Below are 11659 nucleotides of genomic sequence, written 5' to 3'. Positions count from 1 at the left end.
CTTGCTCAGAGGGGATTGTTGGGGTTTTCTCTCCTTTCTATCCCTTTCTTTTCACCTCCCCTCTTCTCCCTTTCTCTCGTACCACCTCTCTCCACCACTCTCCATTTTTCTTTCTCCCCTCCAATCTTCATCCTTTCTTTTCTCCCCCCTCCCCCCCAACTTATTCTTAACTAACAATAAACACAATCAACCATATTTTTACTCGTGTCAAATCAATGTCTCTTCATTCAAGAATAGTTCATCTTATGAATAAAAGCAGCAAACAGGTAATAGCTGTGTATGTTGGTGGGGCGGCATATTTATGTTTTATATTTTAGCAGTATCTGTCGTGATCTGCTGGTTTGACTCACCCAATAAAGAAATGCATAGACAAAAAACACAGTTATATTTCTCTTATGTATGAGGACAAAATTTCAGCAGACAATTCTACAGGACAATTCTACAGTACGACAGTATTTAATGCAACTCACCCACTCACCTTGTAGAAACTAGACATGGACCGATCCGATATTACATATCGGTACTGGATCGGCTATCGGCGAGAAATAAAAAATGTAATCGATCCATTAAATATCAAAAAAGCACCTCACAAAACTAGCTACACGGTGTAACTCTGCTCATAACCGTAGCACGTTGGAGCAGTATGCATCACGGCTGTGTGTATTTGTAGGGTAGCTACCAAACCAGCATTTCATCTCCGAGGAAGTTTTCCCAGAGAGAAGTAAAGCAAGTGTGTAAGTTCATCTCTGAATGTTTGTAAAGCATTCCCACGTTAAGCTTAACAACCGATATATGGTGCGACTGCCTCTTCTCTCTCTCTCTCTCTCCTGCTGCTACTTCAATCATGAAACTGCTTAATGATCAGCTGATCGGCTTTTCTGTCGTAAGTCCGTCTCTCTTCTTTGTTTTTGGCCCACTTTGCACCAGAAAGAGGAAACCAGCGGCTGAACAACAGCAGCACGTTTAACCTTGATAAGCTGTTGTTAGAATTTATTTAACATTACTTTCTAGACCAGGATCCTTTTCTATGTAGCTGGTAACTGTGCAGGGGCGGATCTAGCAAAGTTTAGCCAGGGGGGCGATAGGGCATGAACAGGGAAAAGGGGGCACAAAGACATACTTTTCTTTCTTATTCTCATTTAAAATGTCCAGCTTTCAATGAATGATCATCCGAATCTTACACCCAAAGTTTTAATCTGATGTAAAATATATAGAAGTCCATTACTGTATATAGTAACTGTTAAGTCTAATATACCCTAGTAAGCTATAGTACTTTTTCCTTTGTGAAAGTACCATCTGTGAATTCTGCAATTCTGTTGAAGAAAGATGTTGAATCTATTTAATTATTCTTGAAAAATAATTTATTTCTGTGCATTTCCCCCCCTGCATCAAATTAAATTTGATTACATCGATTAAGCATCATGGGGTGGGGGGTGGTTCCCTATTTTATTTTGCTGGGAGTTTGCAACCCTATTAGTTAGGTTGCTTAATATTTCTTCTAGGTACTCTTTAAATACCAGAATAGAGAGGATGGAGTAGGTTTAAGTTTATTAGATTGATCAGTGTTGCATATGAATATTTTGGGCGCAGTGTATTTTTTACATACAGGTATAACAGAATAGCGTTAGTGTTGTTATTTATTTAAACTTGAGTATAAACTTATACAAAATGCAGCAAGATATTAAAAAAACGTTTTATTGATTAAAAAACACTATATCGGATTCATATCGGTATCGGCAGATATCCAAATTTATAATATTGGTATCAGACATAAAAAAGTGGTATTGTGCCATCTCTAGTAGAAACGCTTGAGTCAAATGTGTGACCCACCTGCCCCTGGGACTCAAACCTGTATTAACAGTTTTGCTTCACCTTTTATTAAAATAAATAAATAAATGCATATAAATATGCAACTGTACATACTTTGAATTTCTCCTCTTACTGTGGCTCCCCTGCAGTACTTTCAAAGCCCACCAGGGGGCCGAGGACCACACTCTGGGAATCACTGATCTAAACCATTTAAGAGAAAAGGTTCCTTTAATGCCCACACAATTCTCAGTCCAGAGACTAGGATACTATGATCCACTGTGCCAAATAGCATAATCATTCGAGTCTGAGATTAATAGAAGATGAATAAAAAACATCTAAAAGTGCTTATTCTGTGCTATTGTGTGCTTTGAAACCAGACTTCTCACCATTGAAACCATTTGACATCTTTTTCCAGCACCTTGGACAGGAAAGGAAATTTAGAACTCATTCAGTTTTTCTGTTTTTGTTTTTTTGTGAGAGAGAGCTGGCTGCACTACCACATGTTTGAAGATGGCAGGGAGAAAGACATGTCCCTTTTAGAAGACAGACATCAATAATGGATAGCACCCTAGGCCTGACTGTGTCTTCTTGAATAAATGAGTGGGAATAATGTCTAGGGAGACACACAGAGAGCTTAAGATGGGTAATCATTTCAGCCAATTTAGACAGAGAAACAGGCTCAAAGTGATTAAAACAAAACAAAACCAAACAACCAAGGATTTTGGGGGAACCGAGGGATCATAGGCAGCTGGAGTCATTACCGATAAAATTTTCACATATAGCTGGAGTCTCTGGAAGAGAAGTGGTAGGTTAGTGACTGATAACAGTGGTAATGGTACCAAGTAAAAAACGAAACCTGTCGCAGTTATTTGAGATGTCAGTGTGTCAGATGTGTATGTGGCTAGAGACTGGCCACAAACATATGTCTTAGAAGTTATTTTTAATTTAGAGACCACAAATAGGTTTTCAAATTATATTTGACCCTTTAGCATTTGTATGTGTATTTTCTTAATCTTTCTCATCTCCTTCTTCTCCCCCCCCCCCCCCCCCATTTCTACCTCATTCTCTTTTTCCTCACCTCAAGCCTCATTTCCTGAACTGCAGTCAGCGCTCTAGCGCAGAAAAACCTACTTAATCGTTTTCAGTATTGTCAGTTACTTATTGCCAGCAGACTAGACATGCAACCGTCCCATCTCCAGACAGCTGACAAGCCAGCTAAACAACAGCTGGTCAGGAGCTAAGATTATGCCTGCTGATGTCAGGCTTGAGTGTCTAAAAGACAGAAAAATCACACTTTCCCTCTGACAAACAGTTTGATTACATTCTCCTCCAAGTATCCCAAGTTTCCAACAAAAATGTTAGAGCCATTTCAAAGAAAATATGGCTAACAGCAGCTAACAATGACAAAAAAATAATGCACAGAAAATTTCAGGATATCCCCAACAACTCACCTCATTATCACTGTCATTGGACAGAAGTCAGCTTCACGGCTCATGGAGTCCTTTCACAAAGTTTTATAGCTTCCTCTGGAGTAAATAGATATTGACACTGGTGGTCAGAGGGCCCGGTGGCGCCAGTGTCCGGCAGCCTCGCCTCTGTCAGTGCGCCCCAGGGCAGCTGTGGCTACAATGTAGCTTGCCATCACCAGTGTGTGAATGTGTGAATGACTGAATGTAGTGTAAAGCGCTTTGGGGTCCTTAAGGACTAGAAAAGCGCTATACAAATGCAGGCCATTTACCATTTACACCCGAGGTAGACATCAGACTGACAGCTTACAGTCACAAAAGATGAACGATGGCCAGAGGTGCTTGTTCTTTGTCTTTGGCCACAGATTTGCTGGTACTCTTAGCTAGGTTTATGCACTTGAACTTAACCTAGTTCCAATTTTGTACTCCCCTGACTGCAATCTACTGACATCCAGTGATGAGATTTAACACACTAACTTTAAAGTTGCAACTTAATTTTAACAAATTAACAATATGAAGGAGCTAACTGTGGTAAGCTAACAGTGGATATTTAACCAGCACAACACCAGTGGTTCATTAAATAGTCAGTCAAATATTAGCAGACAAATCATACACATGTTGTTTATTATCCATAACTGGGATTTTTTGCATTATCTCCTGCAGGAAGTCAATAACGTATCTGTTAATGATGTAACCTAGTCTCCATTCATTTCTAAATGGCAACAAATGTTTATTAAAACACAAAAACAATTCACATGCTTGAACTGGCACTTAAACGTTTGTTTTTTCATTAAAGAAACAAACAAACAAACAAAAGAAAACACACACGTGGAGAGCAGAATGGACAAATGAATGTCCCTCTGAGTCTGAGTTTCTAAACCAGTCAGTTAAACATACATTTGCATTTACAAAAAACCCAAAACATGTTGCTGCCTTTCTTCAAGCTGGAAGCTTTTCTTGTAAGATTACAAGACCTTTCAGCTCTCAAACTTTTTGTATGTGTTTTGAATGTCACTGTCTCAGGTTCCAAACTTAAACTGACTAAAGTTTTTTGGTACATCTTCGCATTTATCGTAATCCTGCATTAATTCAGTCATGTTGGTTATAGCTGTTGAAGCAACACTTGACATTGTTGTACTGCATTCTGTTATATACACATTCTGATATGCCTAAAACTGTGGTTATTGAACGCCTGAAAATCTGGGTTGTATAAATCTACTTCAGGCTGTTATCTCAGTATATATAGCAGGCAACCTAGTTGTCAGCAGTCAGTACAATTTGTGTATCTTCATAGTCTATAAAAATTTATTTATTTTTTACTAATTTTAAAAGAAAAAAGGCTCAGGCTTCTGGACCTTAAAATCGCATTTCATGCACAGTGATGACAGTTCAAATTCTTAAAGATAATTGCAAAATTCTTGTCACCATTTAGGAAGCTTCTCTGCTTCAAACTGAGATTTCACAGCAAGAGCACGATCTGAATTACAGCCACATGCACCACGACACCACTGAGGTGAAACGGTTTAAGGTCAGATTCAGGCAGACCGTTCACTAGTAATCTTCAACTGGCACTATACTGTAGAAAACATATTGCTCCTTTCAGAGAGGAAACGTGTGAATTTTACACTGTACATAAGTAGCTCCCTTATTTTTGACCCTCTAATATGCCCTGGTCTCAGAATATTGGTCATTTTTGGAAATTAACCTTCTGCATCTTTGTTTGAAAGTCAGCGCACAGTTAGTACCTATAACTAAAAAGGTCTTCCCATAATAAATTGGGTTCCCATGTGATTTAAGAGGTCTGATTATGTCCACAAAAGTAGCATTTCTTTTTCTGTCAGAGTTGACTCAAGAGCAGTGAAATATTGTTAAATTAATATTTGGTGGTACTCTTATTTCTAAGGAGCATAAACACTATATTATAGTTATTTTAATTGACACTAAATCTTAGGTCAGATTGTCTTATTATTTACATACAAAGTGCCGAATTCAGACTTACTAAGCTACTGTTAGGATGCTTTGTGTCAAGAGCTGAAAAGTGTACTGTATGTAGACAAATTGGATTCATCCAGCTAAGATACTGACAATGTATTGTCAATGGTTTCTTGAACTTGTGCTCTTACACTGTATCATAAGGCCCCAATATAGATTATAATATAGATTATTTGTACACTGGATTAGGGATATACTGGCTATGGCTGCAGTGATGGCAGAATACGATTCCTGTGTATGAAACAGAAAACTATAGCTATAAAGAGTACTTTATAGGCCACTTAGTTATAGTTGATTAGACATGATTGCTGATCCCCTTTCAACATGAGAAACTGCATTTTTCAATATTTAACAAAAAAAATAAACATGTAAAAAATCTTTGTAAATTCATTTTCTATTTACAAAAGACACAAGTCAGTGTGGAATATACACCAGGTTTCGGGAAAAAGGCTTGAAACTGAGCTTTTGTAAAAAACAAAACAAAACAATAATAATAAAAAAAAAAAAAAAAAATCCCATGCCTCTATTCCGAGATGTGGTCCAATATTAGGCTTTTCATCTGTTTCTGAAAATATCCATCATTCATACTTAGTCTGTTTTTTTTTGTTTTTTTTAAAGAGGTCTCATCCGGGGGGAAGTTCCAATGAAATCAAACCGATAAAGCTCATTTGTGCACCTGTTAACTCCAGAGAAAAGTCTTCAGAAAAGTGCTTTTTACCATTTGGGATGAGTGAAGCTGATGTTGTACTGCTTTCCCCAGCGTGCAAACACCTGTTTCTCTGTAATAAAGCGATGGTGGTTTCCTCTTCGGCTGCTCTCGTGCTGGATGTATGTTACACATTCATCACCGCCCCTGGGCTTGTAGTAGTGGTATGGCATCTTCTTGGATCCAGATTTTCTTCTGGAAAAACAAATTGATTTCTTTATTGGTTAACTGGTTTAAATTCCCTGTAATGGGTTGAAGTCAAATGTTATACTTACCCACAGTGATTGGGTGGAACCATCCCATATACTTTGATATTATCACATATTTCAATGGCTATGACCATTGTGAACCAACCTGTGCTCAACCACGAGTGAGATTTTTGTCTGAGAAGAAAAAATAAACATATAGGAAAACAGCATTTGGTTACATTTATCAAAACATTTTATAACCACCCTTAACACTCACCGGTCACGTCCTGTCTCTCTTTGGAACAGGCTGTCAAATCTGCGCATTTTGCTCGGTGTGACAGTGAAACAAGAGAAGTCTCTGTAGGTCATGCTGACTCTCTGGATCAATCTGTACAGGGTTCCTTTGGCATCTTTCCCAATCTTGTTTGGGGGTCCCCAGAAAATGATCACTGGGTGGCTGTCTGTATGTCGTAGGAATTCATTAGGTCTCCGGACCACCCTGAAAACACTGGAGTGGGCTACGACCCTCAGAGTGGTCCGGTTCCCGACGTCAGATTCATACCCCGTCGTAGGGGCGTCGTTCATGCGGATCACACACTCGGTGCGGTCAATCTCGTCTCCCGCTCGACTACCCAAGACGTGGCTGGAGCTCGTCACCAGTGCACACTCATGACAGTGCATGGTCATACTCTGAAAAGAAGCACAAGATGGAGCTTTTTAAGATAACATATTAAAACAATAGCTGTCCGCAACAGTGGTGTGGTGTCTATATTTTACCAGTTTAAGTGCTGATTTAATTTTTAAAAAACCTAAAAACACTAACACTAAATGCTAAATCCAGCTGACAATGCTCATAACAATGATAATAAGTTAATATAGACGTTTTCAGCAACACGGGTCATGCAAATGTGTGTGGGTTTAGCCACACATAGTCTATGATAACGTCCATGTATCTGCCCAGTCTTAACAACTACAGCCCAGTGTGTTAGGCAGGGTTATCACTATATCAGATTCTCGCTACCTGATTAAAATAATAAACTTTATTGACATGCAGTATAAGAAAAAAACAATAAGGGTTTCTTTCAGGGAGTTTCCGGGTGTTTTTAGCTCTGATCACATTATAACGGTTGGCAGTGGGACAATTTGGAGGCAGTGCACCTTATCCCAAGTCTCTAACTTCAGATTGGGTTGACATCCCAGTCAATGCAGTTTTTTCCTGAAGAGGAAAAAAGCAACATTTTTTCTTTACTATTGGCTGGTTCAGGAAGCCACCCCTATGCACAGATAAAACTCAACTTGGATATAGCGTTCACAGGACAGCCTGAGCTGGGCCCAGTTTAATGACATCCTGTTACAGCTTCTTCCAAAATACATATTAGTAAATTACTTCAGCAGCATTTGATGCACTCCATTTTGTCTCCATACCTTCACAGGTATTTAGAATAAAACACAAGATTATATATCCAAATGAGTGTTGCAGTCAGTCTCTAAAACTAAATTAATTTCACTCGCATTACCAATCGGGAAACTGACTCTATATTGATTTCTGGTTCAAAGTTCACTTATAGTTCCAGCTTTAACTTTGAGTGTTTGTGCACAACCTACTTTGTTCCCATAAACTGGCACATAGCCGTCTTTTCCTGTCCATTTCCTCAGGTCTGTGGTCTTGGTGGCATGGTTGGTAGCCACATGGAAAGAAGCGTAGACAGCATCGATGCTGCTGTTATTGTTGGAGCTGTACAGGATGAAGAGCGTCATCAGGATGAGGATGGCAGCAAAGATTACCATCTTGTGGCTCTGTTGTCCCTGCAGAGTAAAACACAATGGTGCAATATACAGAAAAACATTTACTAACATGGAAACTAGAGGCAATACTTTTACTTTTTATTGGATTAAGAAAGGCCCATGAAAACCACAGTGTGTGAGAATGCAGCAGCAAAATTAAATGTTTTAAAAAAAAGTGAAACTGCACACAACCACGTTATTTTAGATATTAATACACAAAAAGGCAAGCTCTAACTGGCCCTGATTCTTGCTATGAGTGACTTAGTGTAGGCCTAAATCATACACAGTGTAACAAAAAGATGTTTTAGTGGCCCCATCTGGCATACTTGCATACATGCAGAGTGAGACAAAAGCTGACATAAAGTTGTTTCCTGTGTACAAACAAACTGTTAATGGAGAGGCAGCAGCTAATGAAGCTAACCCTCAAAACGCACATGCTCACTGTCTGAGCCACTCACCACCGGCTGACCACTGAGTGTCTGCATGATGCAGCTGACTGACAGCATGAAAATAGCAGCCTGTGACATGCCAAGAAAGTGGTTGTTTCCCAAAAAATGGCCGCCAATATTAAAACTGGCGGAAATCACTTGCTGAACTATAATATGTCAAACATCTTGAGGCATGCCTCTCAACTCTTTAGGCACTACCAAAGCAGGTCATCTCTTTGCTTCATGTATAACCCTTTCGTAAATCCTGTTGACTACATCCTTTTTACTAATATAAACAAAGATATTAGATAAGAAAAACACATACAGCCACAAGTGCCTGCTTTTTAGCACCAGCTGCTGCAGCATCATCATCATAAAGCTGCTGGCTCACAGGCTGATCGACCGGCTGATCATTGCAGCATTATCATATGTCACATCTCCCAGAGTGACATACCACTGACCACTTATGAGGTTTTTTTTCTCTTTCTATCCAGGTATGCTTTTACTACACTGTCAATGTGATTGGGATCATTGTCATGTTAATAAAAATGAAGCCACAGTCAATCAAATGCTTTCCAAATAGTACTGCTTCGTCGAACACACTCTGATCGTAGTTTTCTGTATTACTAATCAGTTTTTATCAATTTTGTTAAAATCCCAAACTCCACTGGCTGAAAAACAGCCCCAAACCATGACAGAACCACCACTGTGTTACACAGATGGCTGTAGAAAAGGGGTGGGCAACTCCAGGCCTCAAGGGCCCTGCAGGTTTTAGATACCACCCTGTGTCAACACACCTGAATCAAATGATTAGATCATTACCAGGCCTCTGGACAACCTCAAGACATGTTGAGGAGGTAATTTAGCCATTTAAATCAGCTGTGTTGGACACATCTAAAACCTGCAGGACACTGGCCCTTGAGGCCTGGAAGTTTCCCACCCCTGCTGCCGCCGCTCATGGTTTCCCGTCAACTGAAGCTCCATATGCATCTCTCAGGTCTTTGTGCCAAAAAGTGCCAGGGACAGAAATGCTCTTGATGACCAGCAACCTTCTAGCCATCAGTCGAAAGTCACAACAAGTGCCTGCACTTTTTAACAGTACTAACAAAGATACTAAGGGCAAGAGGTATGGTGCCACCACACCCTCTAAAGGTCTTACCTTGCCACCCAGCCTGAGCCCCATGCTTCCTGATCAGTCCCAGCACACGGACTGTAATTGTCTGTCATCATACCTAAACAGGAAAAGGTAGACTAAAACAGACATGCACACAAATTCATCCCACTTCATTTAAATGGCGCCACTCGTAGTGATATTATCTAGTTAGCTGTAATTAGTCTAATAGCATGTTTAGACACGTAAGTATTTACAGGCTATGTGCTGGTGTACCTAGCAGCCGTCATACAGCTGCTAGGTACACCTGACAAATGTTAAAGCCAAATATTACACATTTTGATACAAAAACACCATCTTAAATGCGCAACCGGCCGCTTTCCGCGGGGTTACGCTTTTCTTTACTGGTTATTCTTAAGAGCAGCGTCCGGCTAACGGTGCTAGCATATCAATGAAGTTGACGGGTGATAATGGGTTAACGGGGGCCCGTAATGGTCCGGGTTTTTTACCTTTTCATGGTCTGTTTAGCCTCCGTTAACGCTCTCCCTCGTTTCTCTCGTGCCTATCTTCCTGCACCACTTTCTGACGTCATTGCCCCCGTCCTCTCTGTGTGCCTGCAGAGCAGTGAGCACAGCTGCGGACTCCGGAGCTCATAAACAAACGTTGCTACGGTAGTTTCCAGGATGTAGCCTGACATCGTCACAGATATGTCCTTTGTAATCAGGTTTTATTTTATGTCTGTTTCTGTTATTGTTTTCAGTTCATTTTAGTTTCACCAAGTTTTAGTCTTTTAAATGCTGCTCCATATTCCATAAATTAAGTAACAGATAATATGCATTGCACAAAGTCTACATAAAGCTTTGTGAAGACAGTTGATTAACAGGAAAGTAGAGAACACAACCCAGGTTGCCAGTATTATCTAAAACTAATGTGTTAAACATTTTGAAACTGAAATCAGGTAAGGAAGCATCTAAACTGAGGCACAACAGCACAGAGCTTTAAATAAAGGCAAACAACAATCTCACATCAACTGAGGGAGTTCTTCAGCCTTAAAAAACAGACAATAGTACAGAGATGAGTAACTGCTGACAGCCTCTAGGTGAGTGAGGCCACCTAGACACAGGAGGAATCCCACCTCTGAAACAGACAATCTGAGTCCACCCACTACAACACGGATTCAGATCAGATTTGTCACTGAAACCTACCTGAAGCTTTGCTGCATGTGTTTATTCAGACCTGGGATGTCTGCATAATTGTGAGTCATCTGCCTTTGCAGTGTAATGAGATGTATTGTAATATCTGTCCCAAATTTTCCAAATCTTACTTCTAACAAAAGGCCTTATAATAATAATAATTAACAAATTAAACTAATGAAAGCCAAACTAAAAGTAAATTCTTTATAAATAAAAACTGAACTGAAATAACTACTTCTACTCTGGGAACTAATGAAGTAAAATGAATTGAAAACACAAATCCAAGACAAAATAACAATAACATAAAATAAACTATAAATTGAGATTCATGGGTAAGTGATCTATGTGGAGTGTCAAATTTGTTTAGCGTTTCTTTTTGGGGGTTTTTTTTATTTTTTTTATATGAATCTTCATAACTTTTTCAATTCTGGGGGGAGCATAATGGCATGAAGTGACACAAATTTAGACACGAAATTAGTTGATTTCCAGCCAGACACAACTGCCCTCTGAGAGAAATACTAAATGGCCTTTGCCTTCTGCTAACTAGTCTTGTGCTGATTATTAAGCTAATTTTGAATCTGTGACAAAGTTCGGCACAAGTGAAGAGTCTCACTTTCCTCACTTTTCATTTCTTTAGTTTAGTTTCAGTTTAACACAGAAGGCTCCTCTTTGAAACATTTTCTGTTCCCCACAATCCCTATGCTATGTTATACTGGAAACTTAAACAACAACAGTATATACTTAGGACATGCAGTCTATGAGTAACACATTTGGATTTATGCACTTTATCCTCCCTTTAAAAGTAATGTTTTATTTAATCCTGTATTAACAAAATGGAGGTATTTTATACAATTTTAAAATAACAAAAGCTAACAGAAGTGAGCCAATCATCTTTCACATCCGCACACTGACTAATCGGATATTGGTGAAAGCACCGAGGGTAGACAAAGAATGTCCAAAGCACTGAACTGAATTCAGATG

General features: G+C 39.3%; 1 protein-coding gene across 2 annotated transcripts; it reads right to left on the bottom strand.

The window, feature by feature from the left end:
* Positions 1 to 3892: 3892 nt before the first annotated feature.
* On the bottom strand, positions 3893 to 10156 carry st6galnac6 (ST6 (alpha-N-acetyl-neuraminyl-2,3-beta-galactosyl-1,3)-N-acetylgalactosaminide alpha-2,6-sialyltransferase 6). 2 transcript variants are annotated; one of them, XM_086301185.1, is made up of 6 exons: positions 9995 to 10156; positions 9534 to 9625; positions 7767 to 7967; positions 6439 to 6851; positions 6249 to 6356; positions 3893 to 6168 (listed from the first exon to the last, which is right to left on the bottom strand). In XM_086301185.1, the coding sequence occupies exons 2-6, from the start codon at positions 9555 to 9557 to the stop codon at positions 5982 to 5984; spliced, it is 933 nt and encodes a 310-aa protein (XP_086157311.1). In that variant the 5' UTR covers positions 9558 to 9625; positions 9995 to 10156; the 3' UTR covers positions 3893 to 5981. The 2 variants fall into 2 exon arrangements, with proteins under 2 accessions (XP_086157311.1, XP_086157310.1); XM_086301184.1 differs by having other exon boundaries at positions 9534 to 9606; positions 9995 to 10155.
* Positions 10157 to 11659: the final 1503 nt, after the last annotated feature.

Source organism: Aulonocara sp. 'chitande type north' Nkhata Bay, linkage group LG7 (assembly GCF_057382095.1).
Source record: "Aulonocara sp. 'chitande type north' Nkhata Bay isolate Kocher_YH1m ecotype deep benthic linkage group LG7, A_spYH_male_GT1.1, whole genome shotgun sequence".
In the NCBI taxonomy this organism is placed as follows: Eukaryota; Metazoa; Chordata; class Actinopteri; order Cichliformes; family Cichlidae; genus Aulonocara; species Aulonocara sp. 'chitande type north' Nkhata Bay.
Note: the sequence above shows the minus strand (reverse complement) of the source record. Positions and strands in the feature narration are given on the sequence as shown.